Source organism: Emys orbicularis, chromosome 10, assembly GCF_028017835.1.
Source record: "Emys orbicularis isolate rEmyOrb1 chromosome 10, rEmyOrb1.hap1, whole genome shotgun sequence".
In the NCBI taxonomy this organism is placed as follows: Eukaryota; Metazoa; Chordata; order Testudines; family Emydidae; genus Emys; species Emys orbicularis.
This window is the reverse complement of record NC_088692.1, coordinates 64,945,161-64,966,838: the sequence shown is the minus strand read 5'-3', so window position 1 is coordinate 64,966,838 and position 21,678 is coordinate 64,945,161. Positions and strand designations below refer to the sequence as shown.

The following is a 21,678-nucleotide window of genomic DNA, read 5'->3' as shown; positions in this document are numbered from 1 at the left end:
GCAACAGAAAAGCTTCAGAAATAGACTCCAACGTGAAACCGCTGAACTTGAATTAATATGCAAACTAGATACCATCAATTTAGGCTTGAATAGAGACTGAGAATGGCTGAGCCATTACACACATTGAATCTATTTCCCCATGTTAATTATCCTCACACCTTCTTGTCAAACTGTCTGAAATGGGTCATCTTGATTATCACTTCAAAAGTTTTTTTTCTCCTGCTGATAATTACTCATCTTAATTAGCTTCTTAGAGTTGGTAGGGCAACTCCCACCTTTTCATGTTCTGTGTGTGTGTGTGTGTGTGTGTATATATATATATATATCCATCCTTACTATATGTTCCATTCTATGCATCCGATGAAGTGGGCTGTAGCCCACGAAAGCTTATGCTCAAATAAATTTGTTCGTCTCTAAGGTGCCACACGTACTCCCGTTCTTTCTAAAGTGAACTCCCTTAGCAAGTCCATTTTATTATGCATGCATTGTTTGAGACATACTGTAATAGCAAAATTTATTGATCCAAACTAACTACAACACTGACTTAAAAACTGTAGCTCTTGTAACCATTTAGAAAAAGCTCAGAACTAAACCAAGACCCTTTCTCATAACATTAAACAGGAATTTCTCACTATTAACAGCAGCATGTAGAAATAAGATGACATCTAGTGGTATGCAACAAAACAAATTCAGGGGAATTTCAGTTATCTTCTGAATACACATCCTCTTTTCTCTTCTGATAAGCCTTCCTAAACTCCTCACCAAGCATATTAACATCATCTTCATCTTTGAGTATTCCCTGCAATTAAGGAGAAAGGGGAATAAACAGTGTGCATGTTATTTAGCTCCTGTATATTTGGCCCAAGAATACATAAATTATTCTTGACTATACCTTAGGTATGTATATGCAAGGCACTGTAGTACAGTGCCTGTGGTACTATTATGAAATTTGAAAATAAAGAATGAGTGGGTAGGCTGTTTCTTTTGTAAAGAAGCACAATTGTTTTGGAGGTTGAGTTAATAAGGAGGCTAGAAGTTACCAAAAATCTTGCCTAATTGTTTTAGTTCTCAGTGGGGATGTGAAGTCAGTAAGGATAATGGCTTCTGACATCACATAATAGGGCAAAGTATTATTTGTTTGTGAGAGCTCATCACCAATGCAAGTGAGGATATGTACATAGCAAAAGTTCTGCATGCACTAGCTTACTTTGAATCCAGCTAACAGAGGTAACAATAGCAGTGAAGACATCACAGCATGGGCTAATGAAATGATAAGATGTCCAGGATCCATGTAAGGCTTGTACTATCAGCACTGAAGGCCACACTGTGCTGTCTTTATTATGATTATTACCTGAGCTAGTGCTGGATTCAATCTAGCTTGGGTAGGCTAGCCTATACACAGCTTTTGCTGTGTAAACATACTGGGTGTCTCTTGTAAGGGCCACAGCACAGAACCAACCTCCCAGATTTATAAAAATCTAGGAACTGCATTAATGAGACTTTAGTCAGGTCACATCTGACCACAAACTTAAGTTCTGGAGTAGCAGCCGTGTTAGTCTGTATCCGCAAAAATAACAGGAGTACTTGTGGCACCTTAGAGACTAACAAATTTATTAGAGCATAAGCTTTCGTGGGCTACAACCCACTTCTTCGGATGCATATAGAGTGAACCATATATTGAGGAGATATATATACACACACATACAGAGAGCATGAACAGGTGGGAGTTGTCTTACCAACTCTGAGAGGCCAATTAAGTAAGAGAAAAAAAACTTTTGAAGTGATAATCAAGATGGTTCAGTACAGACAGTTTGATAAGAAGCAAGTGTGAAAATACTTACAAGGGGAGATAGATTCAATGTTTGTAATGGCTCAGCCATTCCCAATCCCTATTTAGCCCTGAGTTGATTGTGTCTAGTTTGCATATCAATTCCAGCTCAGCAGTCTCTCGTTGGAGTCTGTTTTTGAAGTTTTTCTGTTTTAAGATAGCCACCCGCAGGTCTGTCAAAGAATGGCCAGACAGGTTAAAGATTCACTGGTTTTTGAGTATTATGATTCCTGATGTCAGATTTGTGGATCAAAAACAGACTCCAACGAGAGACTGCTGAGCTGGAATTGATATGCAAACTAGACACAATCAACTCAGGGCTAAATAGGGATTGGGAATGGCTGAGCCATTACAAACATTGAATCTATCTCCCCTTGTAAGTATTTTCACACTTGCTTCTTATCAAACTGTCTGTACTGAACCATCTTGATTATCACTTCAAAAGTTTTTTTTCTCTTACTTAATTGGCCTCTCAGAGTTGGTAAGACAACTCCCACCTGTTCATGCTCTCTGTATGTGTGTGTATATATATCTCCTCAATATATGGTTCACTCTATATGCATCCGAAGAAGTGGGTTGTAGCCCACGAAAGCTTATGCTCTAATAAATTTGTTAGTCTCTAAGGTGCCACAAGTACTCCTGTTATTTAAACTTAAGTTCTGTTAAAGTCAGTTATTACACAAAATAAAAGCCATAATTGGAATTTGAAAAAAAAAAATTCACTTTAACTATTTGCAATCCCAAATGGCGAACCATTATGCTAGTGCAAGACGACCTGAAAGTAAAACAAACAAAAAACCCCTTTAATGTCCTGTGCCCATGCTGAAAGAATTATGTCTTATATTCTGACAGGTTTCAGAGTAGCAGCCGTGTTAGTCTGTATCCGCACAAAGAACAAGAGTACTTGTGGCACCTTATAGACTTATGCTCAAATAAATTTGTTAGTCTCTAAGGTGCCAAAAGTACTCCTGTTCTTTTTGTGTTATATTCTAGTACTTACAACTAACACCTGCATTTTATCAGCTTAATGCAGTTTAATTTTTTTTTTATTTCCTTATGCGTTCTCCTAAGGTGCACAACTGGCAAGTAAAACAATCCCTGCTGCAATTATTTCTAGAAATTTTTTTTGGGGGGGGAAAGAGGAGGAAACATTCCACTTATCTTAATGTCCGAAAGTTAAACATTAAGACATCTTCCTTTCATAATAACTCACTTCAGGAGTAAACAGCATGTGTAAACAATACAATAGGTAAAGCTAAACCAGAGGTGGGCAAACTACGGCCCGTGGGACCCTCCTGCTGGCCCCTGAGCCCCTGGCCCCGCAGGCTAGCTCCCGGTCCCTCCCCTGCTGTCCCCCCTCCCCCGCAGCCTCAGCTCACTGCACCGATAGCGCAATGCTCTGGGCGGCAGAGCTGCAAGCTCCTGGGACAGTGCAGCTGCAGAGCCTCGGCCTGACCTGGTGCTCTGTGCTGCGCGGTGGTGTGGCTGGCTCCAGCCGGGCGCTGCGGCTGCCTGTCCTGGTGCTCTGGGCAGCACGGCTGTAGCGCTGCCAGCCACCAGTGCTCCAGGCAGCGCAGTAAGGGGGGTTGGATAGAGGGCACGGGAGTTCAGGGTGGTGGTCAGGGGATGGGGGTGTGGATAGGGGTCGGGGTGGTCAGAGGGCAGGGAACAGGGGTTGAATGGGGGCAAAGGTTCTGGGGGCGGTCAGGGAGAAGGGGTGGTTGGATGGGGCAGGGGTCCCGGGGGGGTAGTTAGGATGGGGCGGTGAGGGGAAGTCAGGGGCGGAGGGTCCAGGGGCGGTCAGGGGACAGGGAGAGATGGATGGAGCAGGGGTCCCGGGGGGGGGCCATCAGGGAGCGAGAAGCAGGGGGAGTTAGATAGGAGGTGGGGGCCATGCCGTGCCTGGCTGTTTGAGGAGGCACAGCCTCCCCTAACCAGCCCTCCATACAATTTCGGAAACCTCATGTGGCCCTCAGGCCAAAAAGTTTGCCCACCCCCGAGCTAAACCAACAAACCCAAAGAATGAAGGAAAGGAACAAATTAAGGAATGGGTGCGGACAGGAGATGTGCCTTCAACACCATGAGAAACACACAAATTCCTGTCAGTTAATTCAAAAACCAAACCAAAAAAAGGCCCATCTGGTATATCTTGATGTAAATATTCCCGCTCTGTAAGAACAACCACATTAGCAAAGGGTTAGGTGGAATTTGGAAATTCAACCTTCTAAGGGTTACAAATTCACACCTGGGTGCTCTGAATTAGAATACAATTAATGAATAAATGTTAGGCGTCATATTTAACAGGATATCTGCATATTTAGAAATATTACTGTAAATCCTATTTCGTCAAGTATCTGATTAACCCTTCTCTGTTGTAGTTACAATGTCTTGTGTTCATACTGAATGCAAGCTCTTTGATCATCTGTGTAGTCTAAGACACTCATTATAATTATACTTATTTTCAGCTACATTTCACAGTTTATTAATGTGAAGCAGTCCCTCCTTATCTTTTGAACTTTCAAACTGCTAGAATGAGCAGAATGAGGTTTGAGTTTCCTCTAAATACCCGAGTAATTTATTTTACTGCCACAGATAAAGGGCTAGGTATCACGGAGACAGGGCCAGATTCACTGTTGAGATCCATTCCCTGTACACCTTCCAGCAGCAGAAAGCTAATGGAAACTGCAACTGGAAAATACCATAAGTTAAGGAGGACTTTCTGGCTGGCATAGAGCTGATGTATAAGCCTCCAACTCCAGCCCTCCTCTTCCTGCCATAGGGGATATGTTGGAGGAGGGAGAAACATGGCTGAATGTTCTGCACTTCAGCAATTCTCTGCTTCCCAGGACTCAGATCATGAGAAGCAGAGTGTCGGTTAGCACAGCCTTCAGCCTGCCTTTGCTTATGCTAAGAGCTGGGCAGCCCCCGCAACTTACGCCCAACTACAGAAAGCCAAAATGGGTTTTTGCTCTGTGTACCCCTCACACAGGCCTGCACTGAGTGCAGGAATGTAGCCACAATATATTTTTAAAAAATTACATTAGTTATAGAAATTATCCTTGAGGTAAAATAGTTAAGAGAAAACAGATTTACGGGATGAACATTTCAAGTATTAGGGGAAAATATAATTCACTTACTCTAGGAAGATACCCCAATAATTTAGTTGCATGTTCTTTAAGAAGTTTCTGTCTCTCTTCTTCAACAATTGCATGAATATTTCCTTGTCTTCTCTCTTCCAATTGCCTTTCTTCAAGTTCACGCTCCTACAGAAAACATGTCTTCGTTACCCTTCTATTTCTGTTTTATGAAAATTAATTTCAACCACATATATAAACTAGTAAAGAAGGACTCTGCCAGTAGAGCAAACCAAGGGCTTCCACTTAATTGCTCAGCTTTTGCATCATCTTGCAAGAAAGTAACAAGTTTTTTGTTATGATTGTTGCTGAAACAACACAAATTCAACATTTAAACAGGATGAGAAAGTGGCTGTGAAGGAGCAAATTATTGTTTAAATACATAATTTTAATAATTAGAAAACTTGAGAAGAGAAATTATAAGCCTCTGAAAGATAAGAGAGTTGACGTTACTTTGCTGCTTACATGTTTACAAAAGTCCCTCTTTAAAAACTGATATATGAAGATATGATTCCCTGTGACCTAAAAGTATTTTCAGACAAGATAAAGTGTGTCCAGCAAAAGAAACTCAAAAAGAAAATAGACATGTTCTTCAGGCCAAACTGAATCCTCAGTAACATCCATGCAACCCTGATTATCTTTAACAGGCTTGCACAGGTGTAGCTGATTTGAAATTTAGTAAACAATTCTATTGATGTATAAAAAGGAACAGAACAGTACTAATGTGCAAAAAGCAAGAAACTCATTTTTGTTAATACAGCGAGCAAATGATACTGAATACACACAAGAAACAGATCCACTGAATAAGAAAGTCATTTATACATAATCACTTTCAAAGTAAAATTGAACTAGTTAGACACTGCTTAGCACCTTTGGCTATATCATTTTTTTAAACATTCAGATGAGGGAATCTCAGATGGCTACTGCAGGTGATATGTAATTGGATTTGTTTCATATATACAATGTGTGAGCAATTTATCTGTCAATTAAATCCTTTAATTCCTAAAAATTTAAATGCAAAGTATTATTTCCCTTTAAGGAAATGTACATTCAATATTGGTTTAAAGTCTAAATTGTAGTATGCTACACAGCCATGTACCCTGCAGTATTTAAAATAGTGTAATGGCCTTTGATATATCAAAACTATGATGAAGTGCTAAGATTCTGGAGCGAACATATTTAAATATTCTTTTCAATGGATTGATTTTGTGCTTGTCACTTTTTGCAACGAGAGCCATTAATCTGGTACCGAGTCTGTTTTAATTCATATAGTAATGCGATTTTAAATATTAAACAACTGTTTTACATTTAGTAATGATTTTGTATCTCTACCTACCTATATAAAAGTATTTGAATATGTGTTTTAAGTTGAAGGAGAATGTTAAAATATCCAAGATAAGAAAGGTCCTTTTTGACTCCAAAGCTAATATACTGCTATTTAGTTGGATTAACATGTGATATGTCATCTACTTTAAACAGATATGGAAAATTTTCACACATTCTATGTGAGTATAAATTAGAGTAATAACTTTCTCCCTTATATTTTACCCTACTATAGAAATAAAAGATTCAGTGAATCAGTTCACATAGTTTTACTCCTAATTTTGTTTATAAAACATCTAGACTGATTACATTCCCCTTTTTGAGTTTGAGCCTAGTAGGTGAATGTTAACATGAATCTGCTTCCTTTCCTGTGCCATGATTCCTTTGGAAAGAGATGCTTAAATCTCAAAAGGGAATTTCGTGATTTAAACTTTTAAAATAAATTCTTTGGACTAAACCATCATTTTAAGACAACAGCATGTTCAATTTTTAAATGAATATTTTCTACAATGATGCTGAATAAGTGACCTAAAACAGCACACTAAACCCCTGTTGTGGCATGTATATATGCTAGGATAGACCCCTGCAGAGTCTGTTGACTTCAACAGAGTTCCCTGTCCATAGAGGTCCAGGATAGTGGATCTACTTGCTGGATCAGGACCTAAATTAATACATTCATTGTAAGTTTAGCCAAAATTAGCCATGAAGTGACTTCTCCATGCAAAATAAAAAACAAAAAGAATTCCCCATTCCTTGATTAAGGATATGGAAAGGAAAGCAGCAATCCTAACAAACTGCTGCAAATATTGTCTTATAATTTTAATAAGCTTTAGCTCATATTGAAATCTAGAGGGGGGGAAAAAAAAAAAGAGAATCCTCTTACTTTGTCTGCAAGGAACTGTTTGTGACGCTCCTCAATAAGTTTTTCCACTGCCTTTCTGTGCTCAAGCTGTTTCATTCTTCGTTTCTGAGCATTCATCTGTTCAATGCGATCATCCTCTGCAAACTTGGCTAACATCTTCTGTCTGAAGGCCTCTTCTTCTTCTTGCAAAGCCTGCAGTACTATCTTCTTGAAGGCTAATTGTGCTTCATATGTTTGCCTTAACTCTAGACGCTGCCTAATTCTCTTCTCCATTTCTGCCTATAGAGAAAAGCCAACAAAATGCTAATACACTGCAAACACTGTGTACCATATCTACCTGTACTCACATCCTTGTGTCCTTGCATCCAGTTAAATACTGTCAACCAGTCTATGCTTAAACCCATAAGGAGGGGCTCAGATAAGTATGTGAATTGAAATAAATAGTATATTACTGGGGACCTACAAGATTCTCCCATCCTTCAAAAAGATTTTTACACTAGGATTTGCACTTGTTTATTGGGGCTATCATTCCTAAAACCAGCAAAGATGGTATTTGGGAAAAAGTGTATAGCGTAACTATACAGTGCAGGATAAGTGCCATAAAATGCTGACCCTTCTAATGCCTTCTTATTTAGCCATAGTAAACATGACTTAATGGAGGATCAAGCAAAGAAGTTGATATCTTTTGCTATTTTGTCATGTGACATTTTAAAAACATCTGGGATAATCTTCTCTGGAAAATCTTTTGGATTATTTATTGTAACTGTGGTATTCCGGAATAAATAAGTGCACTTCAAAATTATGTGGACATGGTAGACATTCCATAGTTAAGACTACAATGGTATTTCTATTATAATTCTAGTATTGTCATATGCTCTCTCTAAATCCACAAAAGAATCTAAAACTGGTAGGTTAAGTCTGGGGCAAATGTAAAATTTTTCTACAAAAACTGAACAAGCTACTCCTGAATGGCATCTAAAAAAATTTATGTTAAGAACTCAAAGTCTGATTTTTTTTTTTGGCACCACCATGTAAAAGAAGGCTAGTAGCATGCACCAGACTCATCTATTTGTGATCTAGGGCACAAGTCCAATGTCTAGTTGATTAAACTTGAATTTTAAAGTTACTGACATTTCAAACAGAACGGATCATTAGCTCCAACAAATTGTCATAAGCAGGGCCGGCTCCAGGCACCAGCGTAGCAAGCAGGTGCCTGGGGCGGCCAATGAAGAGGGGGGCAGCACGTCCGGCTGCAATTCGGTGGCGGGGCCGTCACTCCCTCTCGGAGGGAAGGACCTGCCGCCAAATTGCCGCCGTAGAATGAAGCGGCGGTAGAGCTGCCGCCGATCGCGATGGTTTGCTTTTTTTTTTTTTTGGATGCTTGGGGCGGCAAAAACGCTAGAGCTGGCCCTGGTCTTAAGAATGTCTGAGACCTAAACTTTCATTTTTAAAAAATAGTCTCCAGCTCTTTTCCATGAAAAAGTAAACCTCAAAATGTAAACCAATTGCCAAAGAGGCTTGTCAATGGCAAAAATATTCCCCCGCCCCCGCCACCACCAAAACTGAAGTCAGTTGAACAAGCTGTTTGTAACGTCAGACACATTTTTAAAAAAAGGCAATAGCCACCACAGTTAGAAACTAACTTTTTTTGGGGGGGGGGGGGGGGAGATCCTAGTTTGATAATGGAAAGGGGATACAATTTAAATTAAGTTTATCCAATGCATCTCACCCTAATCCCCCAATTCTTCAAGATTCAGGATGCTTGTTGGGGCACCTCAGAAACCACAACGGACTCACTGAAGTCCCTCACAAATACCCCCAAACTACCAGCCTTATTAGAGTTAGCAGATCCAAACAAGCTTAAATAGGGATGTCAGCCCATGAACAATTCTAAAGGGGAATTGTTGAGGGAGAATTATACTAGGTGGGCGGTAGGAGGGTGATACTTGGCTCCAGAAGAGCATTCGAAGACTCTCAGGAAGCGGTAAAGAGACCTGCTCACAAGCTTCATAGGGTATGTCTACACTGCAGCTGGGAGTGAGCCTTCCAGCCCAAGCCAGCATGAGTTTCTTTACCCAGGCTGGGAGACTCACTCACAGCTGAATGCAGACATACCCAGAGAGCTCTCCAGAGGCATCACCCAGATGGAGCATTACTCCAGGCATTTCCCAAGGCGTACAGGGAGTGGTCCTGCAGAAGCATTGCAGGAAAGGAAAAAAGGAATGCCTCGAGATGTACTGTCTTCCACATCCATCTTACTCTCCCCATTATCCCCTGCACCTCAGTTTCCACAGCAGTGGAATTCTCTTCCTGTGCATATCAGGAGGGGAGCAAGAGTGAGGCTCCATTTCTGCAGACTTCCAAGTCAGCTTGCCTTTCCTCTTCCTGCTCTCCCCAGTGTCACATTAGGATTATATCAAATATTAATACATGTTCATACAAATAACTTTTAAGTTCATGCGACTGGGAGTACTTATCAATAGCTTAAGGATAAAATCCTTACAAGAACACTGATCAAATAAACCATTAAAAAGTCAAGAAATTCAGCATTATAATTAAACATGAAAGAAACTTAAAACCCTTGAAAGTATGGAAATTCATATTAAAGGTAGCCAAACTGCTTTAAGTACTTGTTACCGTATTAAACTTAGAACCCAACTTTCAAATGCAATAAGCATTAACCTATATATAAGTCATGTTGTTTGCGAGATAGCAGCTGCCAAAGTCATGTCAGAATTGATGGTGTAGAAAAATGCAAGATGGTAACCAGAATATCATTTTTAAGTTCGATATTTTACAAATGCTAGAGCTAGCACCTTGATGGATGCTGTTCAAATTCTTTCAGGATCAAACTTTTCTAAGCACCGGTCCTGCACCAGTGATCAAAAGGAGTAAAACAACCTCAATTACAGGGTTGGCTAACTGAGCTTAGCTAGTGCTGTAAATACTTTGTAAGATACTTTATTATTGTATATACACTACTAAATCTAAATATTTTTTTCTGTACTTCTTTGAGACTATTATTTCCCCCATTATTTCTCTCAATCTTCTGCAAGAAGTATGACAACATCATTATCTTTTGCCTCCTATCCACACAGGTTTATCTGTGCCTGAAATATTAAGGTAACACAAAGCACCACTTAAAGGAGCCCACTGCATGAAGGGCCAAATTCTCACATTAGATACTTGTGGAAGACCCATGTGCATATCTAACAGGAAAATTTGGTCCAGGGAAAAATATTATACTTTATACTTATTGCTTTAACCACTAGCAAACACCTACCATCTCTCTTTTTCTATCTGCCTCAGCTTGTTCCTCAAGATATAGCTCTTGTCGCACTTGTTCCAGATCTTCACGCTCCTGTTGCTCTCTTTCCAGATTCTGCACAATCTAAAACATGAGTAAGAAACATTTTTAAATGACATATCAGACATCAGACATTTTATAAGATTTCGAAGTTTTTGGTAGCTATTCTAATACCATGTTCTGGAGCTTTTGTTTTCTTTCCTCACTCGCTTGAGCTTTAGCCATCCGATCTTCTTCTCTTTCCTGCTGCATGTTGGCAAACTCCATGATTTTCCTATTTTCTTCTTCCATTTCTTCACGCTTCTTTCTCCTCCAAATAGCCTGTTCGTTTTTAAATTCTTCTATGTATCTCTGAGTTGCTCTCATTTTCTCTAACTTGAGTTGTCTTTCCCTATATGATGGTACAAAAATGTAAATACCAAAATAATTATTCTAAAAATTATACTTTGATCTTTATTATTAATATGCTCTCACTCTTTGTAAATAATATATCCCCGTAGGGAAAAAAAAGCAGGTGCCTAGTGTCCCAAAGACCCTCCCTATTGCTGTACTTAGTCTAAAAGACGATCCCATGCCATAAATACGTTTCTTCAGGTGGTTTAAGGCTATACATAGCTACTCTACAGAACTTGGCATTATGTCCAGGCATATGCCAACAGAGACCAGGTCATGTGGCACAGTTTAATATCACTGGCTGAGCTTTATTTTGGAGTTGTACGCTCCAGAAGAAATACTTTAAGAGCAGAAATGTTTCAGAAAGCAGAAACTCAGTTGTCTTTCTGATTAACTTACATCAGCCACCCAGAATAAAACCGCCTTCCCCTACCCATCCCCATGAGCCCAAGCTGCCACATACAACAGTCTGGCTGGATAGAAGTGTCTGTGTCAGGTAGGCATGTGCGACCATGAAAAGTTGAAATCTGTGTTATGTAGCCATTTCTGGGGTAAAGAAAATCAAGGAAGTACTCCTTGAAATAAGCTGCAGACTTCACAGCTGGTCAACAAAAGCACAACCTGAGCTAGATGACAAAAGTACTTATGCCCAAATCAGGAAAACACATGCTTCAATCCATTCCTATTCAGGAAAATACTTAAGGATGTGCTTAACTTAAAGCATGTGCTTAAGCACCTTTCCTGAATAGGGATGCTTTCCTGAATCAGGGCCACATTTTGTGAAATAAACATGCACGAATTGGTTCATCTTATATGTGATCACATGAACTTTTTTGGTAAAAAATACAAAACCAAAAACAACTAACATTTGGTCTTCCTCATAGATCTTCCTTACGATTTCATCAATCATGAGTTTTTCTTTTAGGAACTCCTCATAAGCATCCTGCTTCTTTTTTTCTTGTTCCTCAAGCTGTTTCTCCAGTTCTTGCTGATAAAGTATTTTCTCCTTATTTCGCCTCAGTTCTGCAGAACTCTCTTCCATTATCACCCTTTCCTGCTCTTCCTTCATCTTTTGTGATATTTCAGCATCACGTTTCTGTTGTTAAAAACATTGTAAGATTTTTCCCTCCTCTCTTACGAGTATAATCTGGAATGAAAAACTATAACGTATATACAAGCAATCTTATAGCATCTTATTGTACCATAAAAATGAAGCGAATGTTTTCATCCTGAAAGATGACCTACAAATGTAATTACCAATGTGTGCTGAATTAACAGATAAGGTCTGAGCACATATTACCCCAGCACCTAAAAGAAGATATGTATGTAACACTATGTAGAAGGCCTCTCACAGCCTAGCTATTGATGAATTCTGAAAAGTCTCTGGAATATGGTGGCTTAGCTCTGCAGACCATCTTTAATAAAAATGTTTTCTTTCTAGCAAAATAAATCAAAAGAATAAGGTACTTATTTAGAATGATGACATAATCAAAGTTACCTGCCTGTTTGTCAGCATTATCACACACATTAACAGCATCCACGATTGTTTTCTGAAATTCTTTAAATATACATTTAATAGCAATAAAATTTCCACCAGTGTATTTCTAAAATCAGCACACTAACCACGCACTGTAAAAATGCACTGCTGCTGTTTGCTATAGCTTAATTCTGGGAAGGGACCACATTGCAAAAGAAGAGACTCTGTTAAACATTTAAAATAATTTGATATTATATTTAACCATGCAATTTAATTAACTATTGCTCTGATTGTTGCTATAAACTAAGCTTCTTTGCTATGGTCATATACTATCAACTAATTAGCCTTTCATAACAAAAATCAGATCTACAACAAATTATTAGACCCTTAACTCGAATGACATTTTAGATAAATCAGCTTCACAATTAGGCTAACTTTAAGGAAGACACTTTCAGCATAGTTGCTTATTTTCAGCTGTTGCTGAGAATGAGGAGGATGAACCTGCTCCTACTTAAGTGAAAAGCAAAACAGGCTGATTTCAATGACAGCTGGATCAGTCTCTTACTTTCCATGCACCACAATGATTATTCAGCTTATTAACCCAATTTTGAATTTGTATACAGTGGTAAATACTTACAAGCCTGCATATTTAACTTGCTGGCTAATTAGCAGCCATAAAAGATAGGAATGAAAACTTTATCATATACAAAAAGGTTTAAATTCTAGTTGTTACAGTAACTAGTCTAGAAATCAAAATAATTCCCATCATTATGTAAAACTAAACAAATATTTTAGTCATTGGTATTTATGCTATCAAAAGTCAACAGCATAGTTCCTACCAAAGGGCTCTCTTCCAGTCATCTCTAATTCACATCATGGCTTCTGCCAGGGAGTCTCTGTAAGCCTTCTGGACTGCACAGTCATGGAAGCAGTACTCTTTTTAAGGCATAGAATCATCATACCAAACCATGAGAAAATGCCACATAATGTCAAAGTTGGCACTACATCCGGGCTGCTCTTCTTCACACAGAGACATACTTTCATATGGGAATCAGGCTCTTGGGAATAACTTAAGGAAATATACTGAACAAGCTAGGTGTGTTCCCTTATGCCCTAGCATGGGGTGGATGAATCAGCCAGGCTATTTTAACTGACAATTTTAATGGAGGAGACAGACTGAGGGAGTTTCCTGGACTTGAATCAGAGTGCTATCTGTAACAGATGGCAGAAGCCCCCCTCCTCATTTCTAGCCACTAAGATGGGAGAGGTACTACTCAATCCTGGCAGGTAATTCCTCCTCTTCCCCACAATATCGTAATATCTCCTCACCCAACAAGGCTAGCAATTAAGTTAGTGACTAGAATAACTCCAGCAGGGTGGAAAGAAATAGAAAATATGATTCAAGACATGGAGTTGGAGTGTGCAGGCAATGTGGAACTGAGTTAAATCCCAATACACTACTGCCAACCCAGAGCAGCTCTACAACCCCCAGGAGCATATAAGAATTTGCAGGTTGTCCCGATGCAGAGCACTGTGACTCCTGAATACATCCACCATCAAGCAGCAGACAGCTCAGGCTGCGAAGAGGGCAAAAAAGCTTTGTAAGACTTCAATTCAGGAAAGTGTCCCTACTCAAAAGTGCACTTAAACACAGACTTATGTCCCATTGACTTTAGGGGAACTTACGCACGTACTTTAAAGAGAGACTTTCCGGAATTGGGACCTATGAGTTTTCTAAGACATTTGAACATACAATTCCTCTTTACTGGAATTCAATTAGTTTTCTTCAGGAAATCATTTCACATTTTTATTATAATAGACCAAAAATCAGAAGTCTTTAATACTATTCCATTTTTTCCCTAGGATCTGAGGTTATTTAACACAGTAAATGGACCTTTGTTTAGTGAAAGTCAGAAAAACAAATTACCATTTTCTCATATCTTATAGCTTCTTTTTCAGCAATCTGGGCAGCCCTTTCTTTATTCATGTAAGCAGATTTCAGTTTCTTCTCTAATTCTCGAAGTTCAAGACTGCAAAAACAATTTTTTTTGTCAATGAGAATGAAAAAAATTGAAGTTAATTGAGTTGCAGGAACTGCGTGAAAAATTCAGCCCATTACATAATACTTAAATCGGAGGCCAGATCAACTGTGTTGGAGAGCTGAGATGACATAAGCACTGGACATGAAGTCAGAAATGGACCAGCAGCTGAACTCAAATTAAAACTGAAATATGGGTATAGAATGGTTTTGAAATGAAAAAAAATTTACAGTTCTCAATTTAGTTTTAATATTTATGACAACCTACAACAGTTTGCAGATGGTGAGCTACTAAAGCAACTGCTGCTTCACTTTATTATTGCTGTTTCCACATTATTTAACTGTACTAAGTGTCAAGTATTAAAGGACACCAGCATTAATTAAGAACCAACTAAGAACTGTAAAAAGAAATCATGCAGTTGGGCACCTGTTTAGATGTGCATGATAGTTTACAGATATTTAGTTAAAATTAGAAAAAATAATTAAAATAGGTACGTTTCACATGTAAAAAGAATAGTATAGAAAGAGAATGTTTAAGAAACATAGGCAAGATAGAAAAGAAGACGGAGAATTGATGAGAAATACTTTAAGACTTTTCCAGGAAAGATGGAAGATTCCTATGCTAGATGGTGGAATGAAAAGGAAAGAAAAGAGACAAAAGATTTGTGTGGAGGATTTTTAAAAACAAGGGGTGAAATCCTGGCCCCGTCTAAGTCAATGGCAAAATTTCCACTGACTTCAGCTGGACCAGGATTTCACTCATGGAATGCAAATTTAAAGTGAAGCTTGAAATGAAGACAAATTATTTGAGGGTGGAGTTATGCTTCTTTGTACATACTGGAGTCTGGAGAGGTAGGATTTGAAGAGCCATAGAGATACCACAGTCAAACAAGACAGATGGAAAGCATAATGAGGAGCTGATATCAATGGTCTTTTGCTTACCGCAAAGTTATAAAAGGCTATTCCAAAACCTTTTTCATAGAGGCCAACTTGAAGTGATCACTGACAGAACAATCACTAAGCTTCTTTCCCTAACTAACATATTCAAGGATTAACCAGGATTCCTACTTAGCTTGACTTTAAATTGCTGCATAAACTGGTAGTATCTTTTTAATTCTATCTGATCTCCCATAATGTCAATGTCATTTAATAATCTACTGCCATGATATCCACTTGCTACATTGTATTTTGTAACTAGCAGCTGTAAAAATCATTAATGCTCTGTCCTCGTCATTTAAATAGCTAGCCATTGTTCCTCATCATAATTCTGATGTAGCCTAGAAGTGAGCTGGTGAACAGAGAAGACGGTGCATGCTTGGACTATTATTGGAGATATGTAATTCAAGCATTGCACTACATGACCAACAGCCACTTTTGAAGTTACATGGGAAATTGTACTAATTCTTAAAAAAACCCAACAAGCTTTGGTATTCCATGTCATTCTGTCCTTAATTTTATCAAGCATACCCCCCCAAAAAAGAAAAACCACTTTTCTTGGAAAAGGTTTTGTGAAAGGTATCATTGAATGAGAGGGAAAGTATTCATTCAGTAAGGTTTTAACTGGTTCTTATTTTAACCATATTGACATTCTTAGGCACATGAGTTACACTAGTAATTAAAAAAATCATTTAAACACTGTGTTTCTAAAACTGATGTGGCTATTCCATTTTAAAAGGAAACTTATCCCTCTGTTAAAGGAGTAGAAAAACTAAACTAATTTTAAGGGACAAAATCCTTCCCCTAGTATGCATGTGCAACTCTTATTGATGTCAATGCGTATTTGTATACTCATGTCTGAGAGCAAAATTTGGCCCTAAAAATCTTCAGTTTATAACAAATCAGAATATTTAAAAAATATCTTTCTTACTAACTTTTTAAATCGATGTTAATATGACTTAAAATTTTTGCTTTAAATGCTTAAAATTTATTTTAAAAAATTGGCACTGCTGAAACCACACACAGAATTTTGTCTAGTCTGTTAACACCAATAGTATGTTAATAAGGAGTTAATGTTACAGTCAGGGCTTGTAGTTTTCCATGATTCCATAGCGGTGCCAGAGCATGACACAGATTTCAGGACTGATCATAGGAAAACATTGAAAACCGTCAGTTGTCAAACCTCTTCCCCCACTCCACTTGCCTCTTTTTCTTTGAGCGGGGGGGAGCAATTACCTTTAAAAAGATTTTTAAAATAGGCCAAAGAGGAGTAGCCGTGAAAGAGACAGAAAAAATAGACAAGAGGGAGTGAGAGGGAAAGAAATAGAAACTTTATTCAAATTGACCAGTGTTGTAAATAATGAAATTCTGTCACCCTGCTATCCTGACTGATTTCTCATTCCAGATTAGATTTAAACTCCTTGCCTGCTAGACTCCACCAAATTCTATCTTGCCTCCATCTCATATTGTCTCTTGCCACTGTTACTCAGGATCTCTGATTCTCTAATTCTGCTTCCTTCTTTGTCCTCTTTGTATCCTCCCCACACACAACTGTTTTCTCTCCCTTCCACCTGTGTCTGAAATATCCTCCCCAATTTTGTATGCTTTGCAATCTTCCTAATTTTTTAATCCCTCCTCAAAACGCACCTCCTTTCCAGTTTCTCCAATAATGAACCACCCTCCCTTACTGATCTAACATACATACATTAGTCTTAAAAAAAAGGAACCAGGCATGAGGTCCCTTTCAAAAACTAACAGGCTCATAATCTTAGGGTGCGACTACACGAGCCACATTAAAGCACTGCCGTGGCAGCGCTTTAACATGGCTTGTGTAGCCGCGGCACAGCACTGGGAGATAGCTCTCCCAGCGCTCTAAAAAACCCACCTCCACGAAGGGCGTGCTCCCAGTGCTGGTGCACTGTTTACACTGGCAAATTACAGAGCTGAAATTTGCAGCGCTCAGGGGGGTGTTTTTTCACACCCCTGAGCGAAGAAATTGCAGCCCTGTAAGTCCCAGTGTAGACAAGCCCTTAGTTTATTTAAACTTCCCTCTCTCCCTCCCTTGCCTGAGGGCACCTCTCACTGCATCCTATCCTGTGGCATCTGAATTAGGGGTCAACCCCAGCTGTAAAACAAAACAAAATAATAAATGGAAATTATTCCATTACTTCAATATAAATAAATATGTTTTGAAATATAATTTTCAGAATTCAGCATGAATCAGTTTACAGTACTGGAATATTATTTATGAATTAAAAATGAGATTACTGTATTTGTTCTATATATAAAAATACCTGTTCTCTCTTATTTGCTGCCTCATTTTTTCATCTTTAAGTTTTTCATAGTTTAATCTTGCCAACTCAGTTGCCAGTCTTTCTTCCTGCTCCAGCTGCAGCTCTTTCAGTTTTTTGTTTTCTTCTGCCTGGCCAGAGCAAATAATTTCTGTAACAATTTCCCCCCCAGACATTTCATACACTCATTCTCTTAAACGGATTGATAATAAGAATATTCAATTATAATAGTCAATTAAAAAACAAGATTTGGATAGGACATAAATGCTCACACTTTGGAGCATAAGCCAACCTCTAACTATTGAAGTTGGGAGAAAACTTTCCCTTGGGACAAGTTACACCATAACTGCCTACTTGCAGGGTTTCTTCCTCTGAAATAACTAGGGCTGGAAAATGTCTGAGACAGGATGATGGACCCTGGTTTGATCCACCACAGCAATTTGCATCAAGCTGTACTTGTTTTTCAATTAACAAACCATGTTCTTTCCTCATGTGCTGTTACTGTGCTAGAATGCGATCCATACGAATTTAAATATAATGCATGTTGTACAGCATAGCGTGGGTGCATTAAGATATATTGAGGATCTGGGACATGCCATAAAACCTATAGTAATAGTCAGTAGATTACTGTTTTGGAGGTAGACAGTGCAAACATAATAGAAATTTCTTATAAATATGGGACAGGTAAGGAATAAAGCAAATTAATCTAGACATTTGGAAAAGAAAGAACCATTTGAAAATGGAATAGTTTACTTTCCTCGGGGATCTATCACTGCAATTACTCTGGAACAAGTTAAATAATGCTTCTGGTCACAATCTATTACAGTTAAACATGATATATTGTGTTAATGTACAACTGTAAATACAGTAGCCCCTCACTTAACATTGTAATTATGTTCTTGAAAAATGTGACTTTAAGGGCTGGTCTACACTAGGGGAGGGGATCGATCTAAGATACGCAACTTCAGCTACAAGAATAGCGTAGCTGAAGTCGACGTATCTTAGATCGACTTACCTCGCATCCTCATGGCGCGGGATCAACGGCCGCAGCTCCCCCGTCAACTCCGCTTCCGCCTCTCGCTCTGGTGGAGTTCCGGAGTCGACGGGGACCGCGTTCGGGGATCGATTTATTGCGTCTAGACGAGATGTGATAAATCAATCCCCGATAGATCGATTACTACCCGCCGATCCGGGTAGTAATGAAACGATGTTAAGTGAATCCAATTTCCCCATAAGAATTAATGTAAATGGGGGGGGGGGGGTTTAGGTTCCAGGGCAGCTTCCCCTACTCTGCAAGCACCAGGGGCGGGGGGCTCAACCCTCAGCCCGCCCACTCCACCCCTTCCCTCAAGCCCCCACCCTTGACCCGCCTCTTCTCCCCCTCACCTCCTCCCCCTTTACTTTGCATGCTGCGTCCTGGCTCCTCCCCCCTCCCTCCCCTCCTCCCTTCTAAACACCAGCAGCCAGCTGATTGCCGCATTGGGGAGGGAGGGGGAGCCTGCGTGCCAAGTCCTCACTCCTCCCCCCCACCTCCAAAACGCTGCAAGCCAGCTGATCGCTGTGGGCAGGAGGCGGGGGGAGGAGAGGGAAGGTGCTGATCTACGGGGTCTGCCGGCGGGAAGTAGGCACGGCGGGGGGGGGGGGTGGCGGGGCGGGCATAGGGAGGCTGCCAGCTGTGGAGAAAGCAGGCAGCCAAACAACGTAAGAGTGGAGCATTGCACAACTTTAAATGAGTATGTTCCCTAATTGATCAGCAACGTAACAATGAAACAACGTTAAGCGGGACGACTTTAAGTGAGGAGTTACTGTATATACATACACATGCTCTGGATGGCTATAGTCTATGATATTTATTTATAATGTACAGCTTTCAAGAATACATTTCTCTAGACTAAAAATGGTATGCTCATATATATCTTTTGTCTTCAATGAACAAAATTACACTATGATATTCATATAGCCTGTTATTCTGTCCATGTTTCCATTTTGTAATTCTTATTTATAAATGCAATGAAAACGATAAGAAGCCCTGCAAATTACTTGCTCTGCTATGTTGCCTGTAAGATTAGCTAAATAATATTAGGTTTGGGGACATTTAGACATTGATTATTTTACGCATGTGTTTTATCCTTCACTCCCACCCTTTATATGTTGCATGTCATCTTAGGTTGTGAATTTTCCCAAGCCGGAACTGTATCTTCATATGTGTATGTGTGAACAGTAACTAGCACATGTGATAGACACCACCGGAACACAAATAAGTACTCACTTTTTGAATAGCTTCCTCCATCTGCCTTTCATACTCTTCATCTTTCAGCAATCTTGTGAGTCGCTTCTGATCAACCCGTTCCTCAGCTTCCCACATCACCTCCAATTGCCTGATTTTCTCCACCTTTTTTTCATGTGCCAATTGGAGTAGATCTTTGTGATACAACTCCCTCATCTTTTTCTGATTCAGCTGGGCAGCATTCAGCTGCGGAGGCCTTCTCATCGACTCCTGCGTGGGGGGGAGGAACAATTTTATAATGGAGCAGAGCCACAATGCTGCAGGGATGCAAAGTGACAGGAATTGAGCCAAGGGCGCCCTCTGGAGATTCATGAGAGAATAATCCAGGTTCAAATTCTCCTTCACTTACCGCACACTCTGATTTATCGCAATATTTATAGACACAGCCCGCCCCATAATTACCTCAAATGCCATCGCCGTGAGTGAATGAGGTAGGACCAAGCAATATACACAATGCAGCAGGTCTGAACCGACAGGCCTTCCACCCCACCCCGCTTCCCCCAGGGCCTCGCCGCTTCCCCCCTACCGCTCCTCCACATACGGCTCGCTGCCGCTGCTAACTCACCATCCTCTCGCAAAGAGACCGCCCGGCGAGGAGCAACCGCTAACGGACTTTAGCGCCCTACGGCCTGGGGCGCGGCCTCTCCCCTCCCCCAAACCTGTAGTGCCCGCGCGCTGTTTGGGAACCGAAACCGTTGCCCTGGTAACAAGCGGCGGCTCCAGCTTCCGGGTCGACGCAGGCGGAGCGCAGGGGCCACCTGCTGGGAATCCGCGCTCCCATTGGCCAAGCGGGCGGCCCAATGCCGCTCAGCCTTCTAGACACAGACTGCGCTGTCGCTAAGCAACCGCCCTTTCCGGTATTGGGAATCAGGCAATAGGATCGTTCGGGCTGGGGCGTGAGCAAGGGTCTTGTCCAGTGCAAGCGACTTCGCAGCGAGGCGCCTGCGCCACAAAATTCTACAGCAAGTGGTCGGAGGTTGATCCTCACCGCATCGGCCTCTATAGAAAATGGGGGAAGGGCCGACCACAGGGCCTAGCAGAGTAGGGCCTTGATTTCTGATGAGGCCTCTAGCCCTGGCGGCACTACAAATACCGAATAGAAAATGGGGGCTGGCCCCGCCCGGGCAGCAGTAGGAGCTGGGCCTGTCACGGATGCTCCTGCAGACAGGTGGGGGCAGACTGTTATTGAGGGTCTGTGTCCTAGACCAGTGGTGCGCAAACGGGGGGGGCGTGAAGAAACTTGGGCCTTTCCCCCTTTTGAAAAACAAACGTACAAATCAAAGAACAGGCTGGGGTTATTTTAAACAATTTTTATAACTACAGTAGTCCTATTATGCCTTTAAAATTAATTTGGAATCTCACTAATTTAAACTCGTTTAATGATTAATTAATATTAAAAAAACAAAAATAAATTGGCAACATATATAATAATGGCAGAGAGCCCAAGATGTCTCAAATCTGTCGCTTCTAACACTAAACTGAATGAATAGTCTTATCTCTGTGTTTCCACTCCACCTTCCAGTTTCAGATTACAGGTAATGCAAAAAAAAAAAAAAAAAAACAGTTTCCGATTACAAATAATGGAAGGGGAGATGACTGGAAAAGTTTGCGCACCACTGTCCTAGCCAGCAAGGGAACATCGCTCTGTTAATGCGCATGAAGGAGGCTAATTGCAGCCATAAACATTCATAATAACCATCAGATTTACTAAGGACCCCTCTATTTTGACAAACATTTGTGCAACAATGAATAAAAAATATCCAATTGCCTCCTATTCAACAATTACCAGCGTGATTACCACT

At 40.2% G+C, this 21,678-nt stretch overlaps 1 protein-coding gene across 1 annotated transcript; it reads right to left on the bottom strand.

Annotated features, from left to right (window-relative positions):
- Window positions 1–700: 700 nt before the first annotated feature.
- MNS1 (meiosis specific nuclear structural 1) lies at window positions 701–20,657 on the bottom strand. The gene is given in 12 exon segments (XM_065412500.1): window positions 701–799; window positions 4,966–5,091; window positions 7,169–7,426; window positions 10,431–10,538; window positions 10,629–10,845; window positions 11,714–11,943; window positions 14,252–14,354; window positions 17,593–17,720; window positions 19,859–20,086; window positions 20,442–20,455; window positions 20,458–20,509; window positions 20,511–20,657. Coding segments are annotated over 12 exon segments (1,710 nt in total).
- Window positions 20,658–21,678: the final 1,021 nt, after the last annotated feature.